The sequence below is a fragment of the Rhipicephalus sanguineus genome, chromosome 2 (assembly GCF_013339695.2).
Source record: "Rhipicephalus sanguineus isolate Rsan-2018 chromosome 2, BIME_Rsan_1.4, whole genome shotgun sequence".
Classification (NCBI taxonomy): domain Eukaryota; kingdom Metazoa; phylum Arthropoda; class Arachnida; order Ixodida; family Ixodidae; genus Rhipicephalus; species Rhipicephalus sanguineus.
The window spans coordinates 69898393-69917649 of NC_051177.1; the positions used below are offsets into that span (position 1 = coordinate 69898393).

General features: G+C 49.1%; 1 protein-coding gene across 1 annotated transcript in view; it reads left to right on the forward strand.

Moving 5' to 3' along the window:
- The window catches only part of LOC119383152 (centromere protein I), a 37426-nt gene extending 34994 nt beyond the window's left edge, over positions 1 to 2432 (forward strand). The window contains exon 16 of the mRNA XM_037651169.2: positions 2182 to 2432. Coding sequence (XP_037507097.1) covers positions 2182 to 2316 — 135 coding nt within the window. The 3' untranslated portion in view covers positions 2317 to 2432. The remainder of the gene's footprint in view (positions 1 to 2181) is intronic.
- The last annotated feature ends 16825 nt before the right edge of the window (positions 2433 to 19257 follow it).

Here is a 19257-nt window from a genome sequence, read left to right on the forward strand (position 1 = left end):
GTAAAATTGTGACGTAGGCGGCGCGCGAACGTAGGTGCGGTGGGCGCTGAACATGGAGGAAGGAATACTACTCTTGAAGTGCACTGGCTACGAAATCTTCACGAAATGTTGGGAAAAGAAAATGTTCCTTTATTTTCTGTATTCACATGGTATGTAAAAGATGGGGCGATGAAGGGATGTGATGAAACATTCAGAAGGCAAAATGGGTGTTGTACTTCGGTCATCTGAATGTGATATTCTGCGAGCAGGAAATGTGTGAAGGGTCTCCTCGCTTGGCTGCACTAACGAAGGTTATCTGCAGATATTCGGACGATGCAAGGTGTGCCCGTTGCTAGATTTCGCCAAGTAGCAAGGCCGGTGATGTTGGTGAAGGCTTGTAAAAAAACTTAACAATGAGGACAGGCAAAAAGAAAATGCACGTAACAATCCGTGTTGCTTCTCCTAGATGAGGGTAAGCCTTCCTCCATGGCGCCGAACCAGGTCAAGTGGCGCCAGCTATGGAGGATTAGAAACAACTAACAAACGCATAATATATGTCCTCCGAGCATTCGGAAGCGCCCATCTCGACTCATTAAGCTTACAGCATCGATTATTTGACTATGGCTCTCGAAAACGGCGCCGAATCGGGACGAATACATTGCTGTCGAAGCTTGAGGACATGAATCTAAAGCAAATGGAAGCATCAGTTCGGAACTTACACGTTACAGAGCGCACGGCGGCCACTTGATAGATTCGAAGTGGACGACAACCGCTTTTGGCAGTGCTGCCATGTTTTTCGGAGGCGCGAATGCCTCGCCGGCGAAGCTTGCCGTGCAAGTTGGACAGCTCTCGCGCGTGCGGCGACGGCCGACGTTCTGCGGCACCGCGCCATTGCGGCAAGCTAGCCGGTAGCGTGAGCGGACCATAACATCTGCCAACGGGCACGACGAAAGAACAGCTGAAGAGGACACAACTAGCACACGCAAAGCCGCAGGCACGGAGGAAGAAATAGCAGGTAGCACGGCACAAGCGCAAGGGCACAACCAGCCACCAGCCAGCACAAACTCGTGACGTAGGTTTGTTTACGCATCCCCCGCGTTGATGTCGGCGTCGCGAAGCGCTCGCATATCGCTCAGTCGCGCGGCATGCACTTTAAAATTGATTTTAAATATGTTCTAGGCTATATTGGCCCTTGATATTTCGTAGACGTTGTGTACGGCTCCACATACATCTATTTCACTCATTATCTCACCTTCGAAATTTTGTGTCAGTGCTCCTTTAAGTTCAAGTTCTGAGGATCTGCTTAGGGATCGCGGAATTGCTAGTGCATGCGACCACTGGTTTGGGTAAACGATGGGAAGATAAAAAATCATATTTCCATGATTGCAAAGTCAGGCAGAGCATGAATGGAAATCCTCATCCACTTTTCGGTGCTGTGGCCAAAAAAAAAGTTCAAGAAGGAATCAAAAGCAGCTGTGCGCTGATTGAGGTCGCACTTTTGTTTCAGCTTTTTGCACTGCTCAGTATGATAACACAATCAAGTGGCGACATTCAGTATTTGTTTAAAGGGACTGACAGCCGGCCACATTGTATGACTAGACCGTAGTGGAAATGGAAAGGCCTTGAATTATAGTGGTGGAATCGAGCAGTCCCTTTGTGATTTGAATATAACTTGTATTTGCATTTAAAAGTCATAAGAACTGGTACTTCATGTGGCCTGATGGACAAGCCTTTGTGCTGCGTGGAGGAGTCGTTCGGATTGCTGTATGTAGTCTGCTGTTGTTTAGGTGCACTATAATTTGTGCTTAAACTTACTATCTGTATGTTATTAGGCATCCACACGTTAATAAGCCGCCACGCATGCATGAGCAATGCACCACAGCATTCAAACATGAACCACAGCAGCACAGGGTTGATAAACACTACTTCTATATAATGCCTGGCTTGCTTGCCAGCGCATAATCACAGTCGTGCTTGCCTTCCATTGTTTGAAGCATGTGTTGCTTGTACGACTTCATCAGTACTGCAGATTAAAAAGAAAATCTTTTAGAAAAAGTTTCACTGCATTTTCCGTGTTACCATTCCATGACTCTCTGATTTGTATGCTTTCCATTGCACTAAGGGAAATGAGTACCACACAAATTGTTTTTCTATCACTTTAAGTGTTACATTCTTCATGTTTTTCCCCTTAATTTTTTACAGAGCGATGACATATGGTTTACCTTTCTCAACATCTTGGCGGCCAGCCAACCACACACGGCGAAGCTTATGCGGCAAATATCAAACCTGACTGAGCCATCAAGGGTTTCCACAGCATTGAAGACATCCGCAGTCTGATTTAATCTCTTCTAGTATGAATATTTATTGCACATGGCAAAAATGTACAAAGATGAACTTGTCTCCTCGTTAAATTTTCCAGTTGATAATTGGCACTTGTGTGCACGCCTTCTCTTGTACTCATTTATAGTGTGCTGTTATTATTGAGGAATATTTTTCCAGTGCACCAGCTCATCACGTGGAGCACGCCACTGCGGGCATTAGTTAGAGTCAAACCTTGTTAACACGTGCCTGTTAAGAACCCAGCATCTCCACACCAAATGATGGTGCGCAGTAACCGCCAGGTGTGAACCTAAATCTCGCGACGCGCGCCGCCGTTAACAAGAAAGAAATTAATACAATGCCAAAAGTAAATATTGACTGAAGTTGCCAGGCATTTTCTTTCTTTTTAAATGCAGAAAAAATACCGGCTCTCTTTTATGGCGCGTGGTGGTGATTTATAGCGTGTGGTGGGGATGCCAATGAGCATTTCGAAACTGACGGGGAACACGCAGCCGCTGACATGGTGGCAGAGCGAACGGACGACTTGTCCAGGTTTTCCCGATGCATACATGAAAATCTATACAGCGATATGCTTCTGAGCAATGCCTCCTCTAGAAAGATGTCTGCCGCGCGAGCCGAAAATCTCCTGCCCTTTCCTTTCCCTCTTTCATCGTTTCTAATGGAGGCAGTAGCTAGCGATCCTTGCGGTGGCTGCTTGCAATACACATGCACGCATGCGCACACTTCCACCCCCGAAGCTACACCACCCCATCCCCATTGAAAACAATAGGGAAGAACGTGGCGCCATCTCTCGACAAGCGACCACTACTCAAGGCAGGGCGACTACAATGGTTGGCGAGCGATGCCGCAGGCATCTTCCTAAAGAAGGCGTTCTGAGCGATAACAAGCGCAGCTTCACTGAAACGTGGCACCACGCTGCCACGTGGACCCCATCGTCTCCAGGTGCGCAGCCAATGGCCTAACAATCTAACGCTGTTGCTGCCCGGTCGCTTGCTCAACTGTACGCGCGGGCTTTTCCGAGGCTTATGTTATTTGTATGCGCTCCGCTCCTGACCGTGCAAAAGCGTAACGAGTATATCGCTGCTGCAACGCAAAGACGGCGAGCTGTTGCTTGCTTTTTTTTACAGCCTTCCCATCAGCAGGGCCTCACGCAGGGCACCCGCTTCCACGGACACTATGAGCCTTGATCATCTATTGATCATCTACACTTTTGCGCTCCTTCATCTGTGGTTCCCACCTCCCCTTCCCCAATGGCCCTGAGACAGGGGTGGCACACCGGGCCCGGGCCCCTCCTCCCAGCCCTTCCGAAATTTGTTTCTCCCATGGGATACAGAGCACAAAATGACACTCAACTCAACCACACTTACCTGCCCGGACCCCCCCCCCTTGAAAAAAATATCTGCCTACACCATTGCCCTGAGCCGTGCTACCTCAGATACCCTACCACACAAGGGTGTAGCCACCAGAGGGGAGGGGGGGGGGTTACTCTCCCCCCCCCCCCCTGAAAATGTTCAGTTTTTCTTGCGTATATATACACGCACACATACATACACACGCACGAACATACATTAAGTGTAGTTGAACGCCCCTGCTACCGCAGGTGTTGCAGAGGGCGGCGCCAATTTCCTCTCCTTCAACAGCGACTATTTCTTTTGTGCTAACGACGCACACTCTGCAGCGCATTCAGTGGCGTGCAAGGAGGCGGAAGCGAATGGCGGCGTGGTTGGTTTGGGTTGTCAGCTATCAAAAGCGCGCAGTACGCTTTTAACAACGTAACACCACGTACTGTACGCACTGCCAAGTTGATGGTCAGGGGTGTAGCCAGAATTTTTTTTCGAGGGGGGCGGGGAGATGTTCGACCCCCCTTTATGAATGTTCGTGTATGTGCTTGCATATGTGCGTGTGTATATGCATGTGAAGAATATCAAAAAATTGAAGGTGGGGTTTGAATCCCCAAACCACTCCCCTGGCTACGCCGCTGCTAAAGATGCTTATCGACATGGTGTTGTCTGCGGTAAGTTGTATTGGTGCGTTTAACGCGGCTTGTGTGGCGGCGGCCGCCATTAAAGCCTTCGTGCTTTTGAGATTGAAGATTTGGTTTAATTCACCATAATCGATGCATCTGTAACAAAGATCGAGAACAAAAAGAAGGGGTGGGGGAATGTACCATTTATGGTGAGGATATAGCAGGTTGAAAGCAGCAATATCTGCCACTTGACTAGCCCCGTCACAATGGCACCAACATGCAGTACAGAAAGAGTTTTAGTTAAGGCAAACATTTCAACTCACAATGCAAATGTTGAAAACAAACACTGAAGACGCCGTATTTACGCTAGAAAACGAAACATTCAAACACATCATTGCTAAAATTGAATTTTTAGGCATTACACGCAAAGTTCCATCTGTTAAATTGAATTTGTTTAGTGCATTGGGTAGGCAATAAGTTATGTAATGATTTTTTTTTTATTTTTAGTCCCGGTACCCCAAATTAAATGCCAGTCGCGCAAACGGGAAGTAAATAAAATAGAGCATTATATATCACAAGCTTTTCCTGTTCTGGTAATATTCGTTGACATTTTCTTAAAATGCTTATCCGTAAAGGTATCTCCGTACTCGCGCTGTAGCCGGAATCATTGGTCGGCCGGTCTCAGCACGTATATACCGAAAAGGTTCAAGACTTGCTTTTCGGCTCATTAAGGCGTCGGTCACACGGCGAGTTTACCATTACGCGGCAAAAAGAATCGCAGACAACTATTTGCATAATTCGATGCACATGTGCACCTCATGTCGAGTGCATGGTCACATCTCTGCGCTTCCCTGCCGCCCTTCCGTAACTCGCGCCTCTGTTGAGAGTGTTGTCAATTGTAACGCTACACCGTTCATTGCACCCAACTTTGGCGAAGACTGCAGCGAGACAACGTATTTGTTACTTTCGCCTCCATCTTTTCAGCTACGTGGCCCACAAACAGTAATTCTTTCATCGCTAGAGGCTGAGTCATCAGTTAAATTACCATATTTGGAATACTGAACATTTATTCCAAGGTGCGCGTGATCTACCCTGGAGATGCAATCGATTTTCTGAACCAAAAACGGTTAATATTAAAGACTACAGTTTTTCTTGGGATATTTCAGCGTAGAAATTTTGGTCTGTCTGTCTGTCTTTCTGTCCGTCACACGATTCAACCACCCGGCCAAAGTTTAAGCACTTGCTGCACGCCCAGCCATCTTGAACTGGTAGCTGCGTTCACACTTGTGAACATTGTCGATCAAAAAGCAAATATTACGCATATCTGAGGCGCAACATCAATACATAAGTATGAGGTGGTGTGTTCCTTTACTAGAAAATACATAGACACGTAATTATAAAGACCCTAGTGTTTCTTAGGCTGCGCTGAAAATACCTTGCACGAAAAAGCCTTCCGCCGACGATATGGTTCTGCCACCTGGCAGTGGCCCTGGGTTCTGCACAAGCTCATGTTTCCCGACGCCACTGCGAGATGGCGTCCATATCTCACGTACGCTAGAGTTACTGTATATGCTACCTTTTACCTTTAAAGGTAGCATATACAGTAACTCTAACGTACGCATCGCCCCCAAGGGTCGGTTTCTTCGTATACCTCCCATAGGACGCGAAATTCAAACGCTCCGCCGACGCAAGCGCCGACAGCGCCGAGAGCCCCTTGCAGAAGGCCGCCAAGCTCAAAGGGCGATGACGTAGCGATTACGTTGCTTACGTCGTCAGGGCAACAGTAACAACAGCCGCTCGCCTCCAACCCCTCTTCCTCCCTTTCCGCGCGCCGTTTTCTATTTTTTTTTTGTGCGCTTGCTTTTCCTCCTCTTCCATGCCGCGCACCGCTTTTTATTTTGTACGCTTGCTTTTTCTCCTCTCCTATGCCCCGCGCCGGGATTTTTTTTTTTTTTTTGTTCGCGTGCGCTCGCGCGCGTGCTGCGCTTGGCCGCGCATTCGCGTTTGCCCGCAGCCAGCATGTGCTAGAGCATAAAGGATGAATCCACCTACAACATTTCTGTTACCTCTTTTTATTGTTCTGTTTCCGAAACTCAAGATTTGCATGTAATGGGACACGATACAAGTTCAGGAGAAGAACAGAAGGGAAGAATTCACAGTGTGTGCATGACTAAACACAAAAGTTCATTGTAAAATTTAGAAATTAAAAAATCGAACACATTGGAAAGTGTAGGCCTTTTGACGTACACACATATAAGAAACACGATTTTCATTTGGTGCAATACCGAGCAAAGTGCAGAGGAGCCTCTGATGAGAGGTAATCATGTAGTTTAAAGAAATGTCAGTGCATGACAAAAACATAACGAAGCGCAAAATATGTAAATATGAAATAATATTGCAATGATTTACTTATTAACCGTTGAAATGATACGAAACACAAAACAACCACTTACATATTTGCTCAGATTTTGCACAAATATACATGAAATGCTGGACACCTTCACCAGATAAACAAAATGAAAAAGATAAGATTTAGCACAGTAAGTAGTACATTGCGCTAAAAAGAGCAAGACACATTATATGGTACTTGAACACTACTTGAAAGTTAGTTGGTGGCAATGGGATGCAGGCCATGGTCAGTTTATGCAGCAGCACGTGACATTCGAAGAAAAGCGTATTACTCAACGACCAGGTGAAATAAGCCTATACGCAGCTTTTCTTTCACCGCGAATACAATGCCTAGCTGAATATAACGCCACTGAAGGGAGGACGTCATGTTGGGTACACTGAGCACTTCATTGTGATAAACACAAACAGTAAAATTCTGCATATAGGACATGTCTCATGCCTACACATGAATCCTTAGAGCGGTTTTTCCATAGGCAATAACAGAGACAATATATAAACACACAAACTACTTCTTCAGCCGTAAGTACATAGCATATTCACGCACCGAGAAGAAGCACTGGGGGCAGGGTAGAAAGCTGGTCCACTTGAGTTGCGGATCGAGACTTCGCAGAGCGCTGATTCTACAGCTGTTAACCCCTCCTTGGGCAAACGCATCAGTTCTTGCCTTCTCGAATACTCCCAAAACGTTTCCGTCCTGAAATAAAGCAATTGAAAACTATTAATTCCAACGATACAAATTACGCAGTCGCATGAGGCAAACGTAGTTTCGTCGTCTCGGCTCAGTGCAAGCAGCGATACATTAGGCAGTTTTAGAATAGCGTACGCTATTTTAGCGTTTGCGGCTCGCTATTTACGTCACTACGGGAGCCCGCAAGCGGTTAGCGTACGACGCATGACAGTTGCGCGAAAAGCCAACGTAAAGCTTTTCGTACGCTATTCTGAAACTGCCTATTGCGTCTCGGGAACGCGTATTTAAACGATGGCGAGTGATAAACAGGCAAAAAAGCGAAACGCACTTCCATCACGCAGTTCTGTCATAGACGCAAAAGTTAAACTATGAGTCTCAAGTTCTTTAATTTCATTCCTTCTAGGAACAGCGATATTAACTGCAACATCGTGCTTTCCACGATTCAGCCGTAATTAAAAAAAATAATATCTGTATTGTCCAACTGCAATTCGTAAATGTGTGGCTGCGAACGCAAGCCGCATGCTCACCTTTAGTTTTTCGGAACCTCGAAGAATCTTGCGGAACTCGGCCGGTCTTGAAGTATCCGTGCACCGTTCCATGATGTACGAATGGTGCGTGCCGTTAACCACCACGGCGGCAAGAGCGCACAACACGCAAACACCACGAAAACTCCACACGCCGGCCAAAGCTCGCTTCATGTAACGGAACATCACGAAACTTCATATCAAGGCCGGCGACTAGGACGGGCTCCTTCCTGTATGGCGGCGACGGAGCACGGCTGACATAACGACCACTACGATAAGTCTCAAGAGCGAACAATGACCCGCTAACCACAACGGGAGACTTGCAGGTGTCCGCCAAGCATAGCCTCCCTGCACGGCCAGCCTGGTGCCCGTTCTCAGCACTCGCTCCATGCTACAACGGAACTTTCGAGGAATTCAAAACTAGCGTCGCCATGCCGTCGCGGCGCGCGCACGGCCTCCGCGGGGTGCACGGCTTTGCCGGCACGGCGGCAGGCTGCCATTGGCTGCTTTAATTTTGAATCTCCATGAACACTAGCGCCAATTTCACCTTCAGTTACGGCCCCTTTTAAAAGGCCGCCGAACTAGCAAATTATTCAAGATGGTGTCGGTGACGTCATCATGACGTAATTCTTTGGGACGCCGGAGCGGCCAACGTTGCGGCCGTGTTTCCGGGTGTTGTCGCCCCCTCTATTTTATCAATGCCAGCCAGAAGCGGCCGATTCGACATAGAGGAGGCGCTGTCTTAGGTAAGGCAAAACATAAATGGCAGCAGACTATCGTCTTTCGACGACATTTGCAGCAAAGCATGCAGATACGCGGCCAATTTTTTTCTCTTGGGATTCCCTCTGGACCGAAAAAAAGAAAAAGCGCAACGTTCCTGTTCAGTTCCAGTTCCCTGCCCTGTTTTATGCTGCTCCTGTCTATTTCATAGCACTAAGGAGATAAAAAGCGATGACAAATTCGACAAATTGCACTGGTGCACATCGGGGCGCCTTGGTGTATCGTTTCGTCCTATCATCTGTAGCCTGGGCGCCTCTGTGATGCCGGTGCGGTTTGTCGTAGACGCTGCAAGTGAAGAGCCAAGCTATGCTCGTCTTTATGCTTTGTCTGCGATGTTCAAGAATAGCGCCTGATAAGGCCGCACCTGAGACGAGCCGACGAGCCCAGGACAAAGCCAGTTCATGAGCAGTTCTTACGCTGAGTTAACGCTGGCAGTTTTCAACAGATAACGCTTGGTGGTCTAACCCGGTGCGACTACCACCTTCAGACCGGTAGCATCGCCTTCAAGTGTGAGTATGCTACTTAATTCAGCTGTTCCAGTCGTTGATCGCGCACTCGCACTCTTAAGGACAAAACGGTGTTACTCAATTGGCGCCTTAGTTCTGTTTCTTTCTGTGAAAACTGCTCTTTTTACTAATCGCGGTGGTCTCAGTGGAGTTCACATGAGGTTTCCGTGAGCTTCGTCGGTAACGCTTTTGCAGCAGTTAGAAGTGTCCCTGTTCCCCACAGAAAACTACCGGAATCGAGGGCGGAGAACAGGCTGTATTAAAATATCTTGTCATATTCTCAGTCCAGTCGTACAGGAATGTGACACATATGTACTACATACGCAGCACTGCCAAAACTGCAGTTTGCAATGGGCATGCGGGATTTTTTAAAAGTGTGAGCCGTTCCACTTGAGGCATGGCCATGTCGTTAACGACATTTCGGGTGTGAGCAGGCCGACGAGTGGAACCAGGCCCGTAGCCAGGAATTTTTTCCGGGGGGGGGGGGGGGGGCACTTGTTGAAAGCCTTGACTATTTGAGAAAAACGCCTATTTTCATCATTTATTTTCGATAAAACGCCATGTGTCATCAAAATTTCGGGGGGGCCCGGGCCCCTTGCCCCCCCCCCCCCCCCCGGCTACGGCCCTGAGTGGAACGTAATATCGATAGGAAAGTAACGTAAAAGTAATCGATTAGTTTTTTTTTCTAATTTATCAGTTACTTTTCCCAGGTAGTAACTGGTAACATTTTTGTAATGCGCGCATGTCTACACTTACCTATTGCCGAGGGTAGCGATGCGGGCTTGTTGCGCCAGTGTGTGTGTCTTCTCCCCTTCGTCCGTGTCTTTTCGCGCCCACATCCAAGTTACCTATTGCGTTTGGGAAACCGTTAATTCCGTTAATACCAGAATTTTCGTTACCGAACGGCACACGGGACCTGCACACTTGCAATATTAAATTATTTCTTGTGTCTCCGTTCTTTTCCATCTTATCGAGCCTCACCGTACACCCCAAGAAAAAATTCCTCTACTTGGGGAGTATGTCTGCCACGGAACGATAATCATCTGGTTTGCTTGCGTTTCTTTTCTTGAAACAAACTCGGCCCTCGCCACTTCCATATCAAGAATGCGATGTCACGCTGATAGCGCGCACGCCGTTCGTGACCTGGAAGTACCAGGACCGCGCCGATAACGTAAGGAAAGCACGCGTGATATATGACGAATATACTTACGGGGCAGAAATACGCCTTCACCACTCGATTTTTGCCTTTGCGTGTGTTGTCTCAGTCAGTAAGGCGATGACTGGGGCTAGTTGATTCATGTCGAAGTTTATAAATGCGTTGATTGACATAATTACAACGAAGAAGACGCGCAGAAGAACAGAGGTTAATGGGACAAAGCGCATGTGCCTTCTTCGCTGTAATTCTTTCAATCGGCGCATATTGAAACCTTTGTATTGCCTCAGACTATACGTATACAGCGGCGTAGCCAGGGCGTGGCAGTGCCCGCCCCCCTCTCCCACACACACTCGAAATTTTTTTTCTCCCATGAGATACAGAGCGCAAAATGACACTCGACCACATTTACCTGCCCGGATCCCATGTCGAATTAGAGCCCCCCCCCCCCCCCCCATCCGAAACAAATTCTGCCTACGAGACGGTTTCGCTGTTTACAAACACAGACCCTGGACGGCCTCCGGTTTCGTGCACTGACGTCATTGGCAGGGAACGAAAGCCTTGGCGAGTAGCCAGCAGATATTCAACACTTCTCACCCTGTGCCTAGCCAAATATTTCAAATAAAGATGCCTCTAATCTATACCCAATATTATAAGAGTTAGTACTTAACTTATGCGCCTTCCTTTTATCTGAAGGCGGAAAAAGGGCCTTTCCTTACTCTGACATAACTTAAAAACACGCTTTCCATTTCGGTGTTGAAATGAAGAACCGGAAGTTTCTTGGGGTACAACACGTGCTGCTACTATCGCACTCTTGAAACCGAGTCAGCTGACCAGGCGTGCGTACCGACCTGTGATACCAACAGAAAAGCGCCACGCGAGGGCAAGTTATAGATGGAAGTGCATGTATACCTTTTCGTGCACTAAATTTCTTTTAAACATTTAAAACTTACCCTGCCAATAAAATCGAACCGAACAATGTGCCCGGTTTGCATTTGGAGGTTTGCGCAGTGTTCGTCCCGGCACTATGTTAAGTGTGTGGAGCAAGTTAGGGCTGAAGGCAAATTCAGCAGACACACGGAACAAGTATCTGCGTGCATGTATACTCTGTCTGTAACGAAATACTTAATATTAACGTGAACAGACATTTCACGCATACACCCGCAAACACCCACACATACAATACACACGCAGAAACGCACACGTACTCGTACGTCTGTTATGATTCGCGCAGTCCGGACAAAAAATGGTTGATCCCTCCGTCATAGGAATCGGAATAACACGAAAGTAAAGCGAGCCCTTACAGGAGTATCTGAATGTTTACTGTACATTGATATAAGAGAGTTTGCACAATGTATATTGATGTCTGGCAGCTATAGCACCGTTTAACGTGGATGAACCCACTTTGATGATTGGTGGTACATCCCCATCCCGACGACCAACGTCCATGTTAAAGGGCCCCTCACCAGGTTTGACAATTTTGAGCTAACGAGCGCAATGCATACACTGGGCGTTCACGATCACGTCTGCCAAAATTTGCAATGCTACGCGCCGCAGAAATGGGTCAAATTTCAAGGTGAACGCTGCTTGCCCTTCTTCTCGCGGGCGCGCGCCCAGAGAATGAGGGGATGACGTACATGAGAAAATGGTCCTACGTAGATGGTAGTGCTGTGACGTCGCTCGTCTACGTAGACGACTGTGCTCTGACGTCGCCAACAGTAGCACGTGACACTGCGATAATTATATGACACGACATGTGTAGTTTGTATAATTTGTTGCTTGAATAGATTAATAAAACTTGAGAGAAATAATGAGACACACAAAGGGAATGTGTGCGTCTTTTTTTCATTTTTTTTCGTGAATTGCAGCGAGATGCGGGGCTAATGTGCCTCCGTTTCCCATGCGTTCGTGTCCTCGCGGTTAGAGCATCGAGCAGACGCCAGCCCTGGAAACAAAAGTAATGTTCTAGCGCGTTCGAGCACTCATTATGCTCATTTATTCTACCGCGTCCAAGTAAACGTTAATGCGGCACTTGCTCATGATACCGCCACTCTCGTGCCCGTACAAATGTCGCAACTTTCATGCCCGTCCCGCAGAAACAGGCAGTACACCACAGAGAACGCCGACACAACGCCCACGGCCGCTACAGAAAAAATTGGCCGCGTATCTGCGTGCTTCGCTGCAAATGTCGTCTAAAGACGATAGAAGAGGCGCTGCGTGAGATATGAACGCCATCTGGCAATACGTCAGGAAACGTGAATGCTGTGTTGCGGGCTGGTAGTCCCGGCGCAGCAGCAGGCGAAGACCGGCGGTGTAACGCGACCGGCGGGGACGCCAGCCAGCCCGAACACGCGGTTTGGCGCGAAGCGCCAAAGCAGAAGAAACCTCCGCACTCAACGAGTACTCTCCACACACTCTTTTATATTCACGTCGCCTGGGTAAAGCAGGAATGCCAGAGCGGCGCCCCATGGCATTCGTACAGTGCAATACTGAACCGAAACCGAAACACAACAATGAGCTCGTGCAGAGGGCACGGAGGAAGCCAAGTTTCGGCGCAGTCGCATTTTCAGCGCAGCTTAAGAAACTAGGGTCTCTAGAATTACGTATCTATGTATTTTCTATTAAAGGAACACACCACCTAATACTTATACCTAGTGATGTTGCGCCTCAGATATGCGTAATGCTTGCTTTTTGATCAATAATGTACACAAGTATGAACCTAGTCAGCCGTCCACGATGGCTGGCCCTTGGGCAAGTCATGCGTCAAATCGCCCTTGTATGGCCACGGCACCGTACGGACATCCCGCCTTTTGCAGCATCGTCCTTCGCGGTGGCACGTTCTATCTCTCCATGGAGTTCTCCATTGGTTCAACTTTGGCCGAGTGGCTGAATCGAGGGACGTGCCGACAAACAGAAAGACGGACCAAAATTTCTGCGTTTAAGTTCCCCAAGAAAGACTATCGTCTTTAAAAAAAAAGGTAGCGGCCGTGCAACGCCGCTCGCGTGCTCGGGCTGGTTCGGGCACGTCATGCGCACGTGACCATGCATGCGCATGACGTGTTCATGCGTATGTGTCAAATGAAGAGGGCAGGGAAGGAATTTGGCTTGCGAACGCTACACGGGGCGAGTGGCAAGGGTTTGAAACTCGCCTCCTCGCATCATGGTTTCGCGCCGCTACAAATTATTGTTTTTCTCAGCTCGTAATGAACCGATTTGAAAAAATTGCAGTGCCTTATATATATATAGCTCGGCTATGCCAGGATATACGTAGCGTTAGCAAAGGTTCAGCTGATTATTCTGAGCTCTCCAGATTGTCTAGGATTAGCTTGATTGTCATGCTTACTGCTGCTCCAATGACACACATTCGGCCACATCGTTCAGAACCGGTAGGCCTGGCGGCATGGCCGGGTAACGATACCCATTGGTAACGCTAAAGAGCGGAATAACGAGAAAGTTCTTGCACGTTGTACAAACCCGCGCCACGGTTTCACCCCACTCAGGCGCCGCCACTAAACTCAACGTTTCACGCATGGCACTACTTAGCGGCGTCAAGTCTTTCATGTGCCATAGTCTTTCACACACGTCGCACACGTATCCAAACGGATTGTTTACGAAGTCCGTCTCGAAGGTCCGAGTCGCACTGGCGCTTTCGCTAAGTTTCACAGTATAGGCAGTCGATCGGCGAGCCTTGACGTTATCGACGGCGTCTTGTTGTTGTTGCTACAGAGGTGGTCGGGCACGTCGCTCAGCATCCTGGCGACGCCGCTTTGCTAGACATTCCTCCCTTTCCTCCAGTGTCTCCGCAGCACGTTTAGCCTTCCTCTGTTCATTCTTCGTACGCTGAACCGCTAATTGCCAGGCAACTACTTCGGGATCCGATGACATTAAGCTTCTCGGCTCTTCTGCACCGTTGAGCAGCATTTGCGCTCTCCTTCTCCATGGCGTTACCCGCCTACAAACGCCAGTCAGAGGCGCTATCAAGTGGCACCAGCGCATTGTGAGACAGCGACTGCACAGCGAAGGGTGGTGGTGGTAGTGGTTCTTGAAGAAGGGAAAAAGGCACCTAATTTCTGTCTACCTTGAGGCGACACGGCGCAGTGCCCTGTAGGGGTGGGGGTAAGGAGGGAATAAAAGAAAAGTAGGAAGAAATAGAGAAAGAAGTGATAGGGAGACATCCATCCAACGAAGAGAGAAGAGGACAGGAAAGATATGGGAGACGGTCACGGGAGTTCAGGTACGGGACCACGAAACACAGCCGGAGGCACAACATTGACGAAGCGGTGGAGGCCCCGTCGATGAGCGGCGCACGGCATAGCGGGCGAGGCGACCGTCACGGGACGCCGATCAGCGAGAGGTACGAGGAGAAATCCAGGACATCGCGGCCGGCACGTCCAATACACCAGAGCACGCCTGTCTCGCACCCAGGCTGCTGGCGAGCCGAGCGGATACTCTCGCACCCAGACGCCGGGCTGACGGGGCTGCCAAGGCGCGCGCGGGCTGCACCAAGTAAACAGGACAAGCTGCAATTCTGAGGCTTTAAAGTGCGAAAAAGTACCCGTTCACGCCGCTTCAGCGTATAAGAGCTCGTCTGGGCACTATTGCGTCGTCTTTGGATGCCAAAACAAGCAGCGCAACAAGAGGATATTAGCGTTGTCTGCGACGATTACGACGTGCCACGGAAATAGTGCCGGTGCGGTGTTTTCAGCTTCACCACGAGTCGATTACTGCGATTCAAGCAAAAAAAAAAAAAAAAAACAACTAGGAGCCGAGTGAAAATGCGCGAGCAAGTACACTAACTGCGTGTATTCTACAGTGTGATGCCCACCTATTTCATTTTGCGAACCTAATTTGCGTGACACGCAGCTGGGTTGAAGGCAGCCGCGAACTTTGTGTGGGGGTGCACTTCATACCTTTGAGCGTTTCCTTTGACGAAAATCTGGTGCAAGGTAGCGCTTTCATGCACAAGCAATCAGCATGCTTTGCCATTTTCAGCACAGTAATAAACTTTAGTGCTTTTGATGGCATCCACGCCTTCGAGATTTCGTCTTCAAAAGGTAATAAATGGCACGGTGCTCCTCAACAGCTTGCCAGAATTTCGTGCTTTCATTTCAGTGTTTGATGTCCCCAAATTTATCTGGACACGAGGCATTCAGCTGCACATAATACATATATTGGCACGTAAGCAAGCCGTACTCGCGCCAGTGTCCTTTACGTCGCAGGCGTAGCTAACCGGCTTAACTAAGAGTAGCACAGTTTCGCTTGTAAAGCACCATCGTTACAAGAATAAAATCGCGCAGGTAGCTTCCAAAAGGGATCGCTGAACGATACTGCAGGTTATACTCTCTGATAGCCCGCTTTTGTGAGGAAGACGCATTATTGTAAGAGCGCTCGTGAAACAAAAATTACGTTCCGCGAAACTACCCGTAAAGCGTACTCTAATTATTACGCGATGCATGCTGAAATAATGAGCTTTCACAAAACTTTGTGCACAACTTGTAATATGGGGCAACAAAACATCGTTTCACTCTTTCGCGAGCTGCACTGCAATTACGATTCACGCGTACTACAGCGAGAACGTTTTTTTACAAATGTAACAGCGTACGTATCTGACGAGGTTGCTTCCGCAGCCCACTCAGCACTTCCTGTATACATTGTGGACTTGCATGAGCAAGTTCTTGATGTTCCAATAAAATCAGCGAAAATGTCTAGGCTAGAAAAGACGCGAAACACGCTCTCCGACGGGCTGAGTTTCGGGAGTTTCACGTTTGCTCCGTGTATCGTCTGCTGGCGTGGCAGTCCGCGCATGTTGTTTCGTCGCGTGTGCGATAGATGGCGCGACGCGCGATGCAAATATGGCGATGCGCATGGAATTCGCTGTGTTCTGGTCTTACGACGTCACCCCTCTCGAATGCGCAGAGCAGCAGCGGCGAGTCGCGCGCGCCGGCGCCAATCTGTCTGCCCGGTGCCCGGATACGACTCCACTCCTCCCGCCCTCCGCCACCAGCCGTGGCGCCGCGCGCGGCGATGGCGGAGAGCGCGTGAGATGCCGGCTCCGCACTCATCCTCGCGCATGCGCAGCACGGCTCATGATGACTCACGCGAAACCTGCTCCGGCTAGGCAAGTGTAGTTAACGCTACAAAATTCTTGCGGCATACTGCTCTTAATTCGGCACACAACAATTTCCAGCGTCTAACTAAAATTTGCTATGTGGCCTGGTGAGGGGCCCTTTAAATGATTAAACAAACCCTTGTGGTAGCTGTAGTAGTTAACGGTGAAAGCCTAATCAGAGAACGAGGTGTGACAGCCAGAAGAGCGTCGCATATTGGACGCAGAACTTGGTCGCCATCCCGCGGCCTGTTAAATGTCATTGAACACGACGGAAACGGAAAGCGCGTCGTGCCGCCCTGGTAGCCCGGCCGCGATTTTTCTTGGAGCGAGCGCGTGAGCTGGTAACGCCGTGTACAGCCAGGTGAGGCAGGCGCGCGTCGCAGAGCTATTTTTGGTTTTGACTAGCGTGATGCCACGGCCGCTACATAAAAAAAAAAAAACAGTTTTTTTTTTTATGTAGCGGCCGTGGTGATGCTATGAGCGAGGCCGACACTTTTAGGACGCTTGGACTAAGGTCGTTACCTCACGGTTTGTTAAGGCATTGACAAAATTGAACTTATATTGAAAACGCACCGAATGGGACGGACGAGTAACGCGTTGCAGGTGCTAATCGCGGAGGCCACAGTAATAACGAATTACTTTACTTTACCGTTCCCAGAGGGCAAAACCACCCCGCCAACCGGGAGAGTGGTGGATATAAAAGGCGCGTTGGTAAAGCATCTAGAGTCTGTGACTGTGACGTTAATAAACCGGCAATAAAGAAAAAAGAAGACCGTGGCGCAGTGGATAGCGTGCCCGGCATGTGTTATTGCGGACCGAGCGGTGGTGGGTTCGACGCCCGTTGACGAAACTTTTTTTCTTTGCCATCTGATCGTGTAAATTTTTTCGACGTCATTTCCAGGACGGAAATACATCACTGAAGTCTTGGTGGACCCCGGCATAAAACACTTTCGTGTTAAAACATGACTGTTTCGCCCAAACTGCAGTTATCGGTTATAAAAGCTTCTTCCGAGCATTTTCGATGCACCGGTGTTCGTGCTTCGTAGGGCTGCACTATAGTTTTGTAAAAAATGAATGTTCAGGAGACGTTTTAAAGGGGTCATGAAGCACCCCTTGGGCTTGTTGAAAAAACACATCCCGCGGAAAGCTGACACGGCTATGAACTGCTCTGCCAAATATTACAGTCGTGCGCGCCGCGTGATGGCCACAAGCGGAGCGCGAAGTTGTCGTTTCCCCAGGCACCCTCTTTTCAAACAGAGGCCGGTTCTCACTCTCGTCGGTGGGCGGGGCGTCTGTCCGTTTACGTCGCGGATCTGTCAGTTTACGTCGCAAGGGACATAGCATGCTTATTGGCCGATAGCCGACTTAAATCGAGAGCGGCGTTCGGATCAGATGCGCTTCTTGCCGCGGGGTGCCGCCACTTGCCGGCGCCGCACTCCTCAGTACACGGTAGCCGCACTCGCGCAAGCGAATCACAGCGGGAGAGCGATCACGTTTCATGACGCGCGCTGACGTAACTTCTTTCCCCCATGCCATCCCTCCCTGTCTAGCTTCCAGTGCGCTCGTCGGCACGAGAAAAGAGAGAAAGCGCTGAGAGCGTGCGCCAAACCCCCGTAACTCCGCTGATTCTTGACGGATTCGAGAAATTTTTGCGGCAATCGATTCGGGAGGCAGTACACTCCGATAGTGAGGTCATTAGATCATTACTTGGAAAAGTGGTTCATGACCCCTTTAAAGAGGAATAAAACTGAGTATGATGATGATGATTTTTTCTGTCACTGGCACGAACGAATTAGGCGCGAGCTTTCTCGTGCAACGTGACGTTGCAAGAGGAAGTAGAAGATCCATGGAACGCTAGAAGAGCGATTCAGCGTGCTGCAGATTCCCTTTCATTGATTGCTTGAACCACCCCACATAGTCGCCTTTGAGGTCAGAAAGGTTCTACAACCATGGGCGGACATCGAAAGAAGCACGGCTCCCGTTCTCGCCCACAAACGTCACGCAGTTCTGTGCCCGAAGACACATCGCAGACAAGATGTTCTCTAGGGGAAGCGACAACTTTGACAAAGAAATCATCCGCACCACGAGAACGATCTTTTAAAGGGCGAACAGCTAAGCCTTTGCAAGACCCTCGACCGGTTGAACCTCCGATAGCCGTTGCCGATGCGCAGATTCAAAAGTTGACCGAGGTGCCACCCCAGGCCCTGGTTGCAGGAACCAAGTTTAAGACGGTGACAGACCGCAAAGGGGAGCCACATTTGCCGTTGCCATCGGGATCGTCAACAGGCGTGGCTGGCGCACAAGCGGCATCTGTTCCAGAGCGAAAAGAGCAGCGTACTGTCCAAGAAACTCGTCCTTCGGAGCTCCAAGAGGTCAACACGAACAAGACCGACGGATTGGGAGCTGCGCCAGCTATTGTGTGCTCTGCCGTCCTCGTCACCTCCGCATTTGTGACTTTCCTGACCATAAGGGAAGTGATACACTTACCCAGCCACGGAGACTGCTCCGCCTTTTGCTGTCCGAGTGAAGTTCAGGCACTCGCGCTCTACGTCAATGCCAGTGTCGACCCGTGCCAAAGCTTCTTCGACTTTGTCTGCTCCAACGTCATAGCGCAGCGTAACCGGGCAACCCGAGCGTCCTATAGCACTTCCGCTCTACCGTCGCGACTGAATCCTAGCTTCGAGCTTGATGTGCTGATGGCGGCCAACGGCTCCAGAAGCGAGGTGAGCACATTCTTGAGGTCCTTCTTCGACTCGTGCTTGAACACGGACACCAACGAGAAAGGTATTATAAGCGAGGTTGG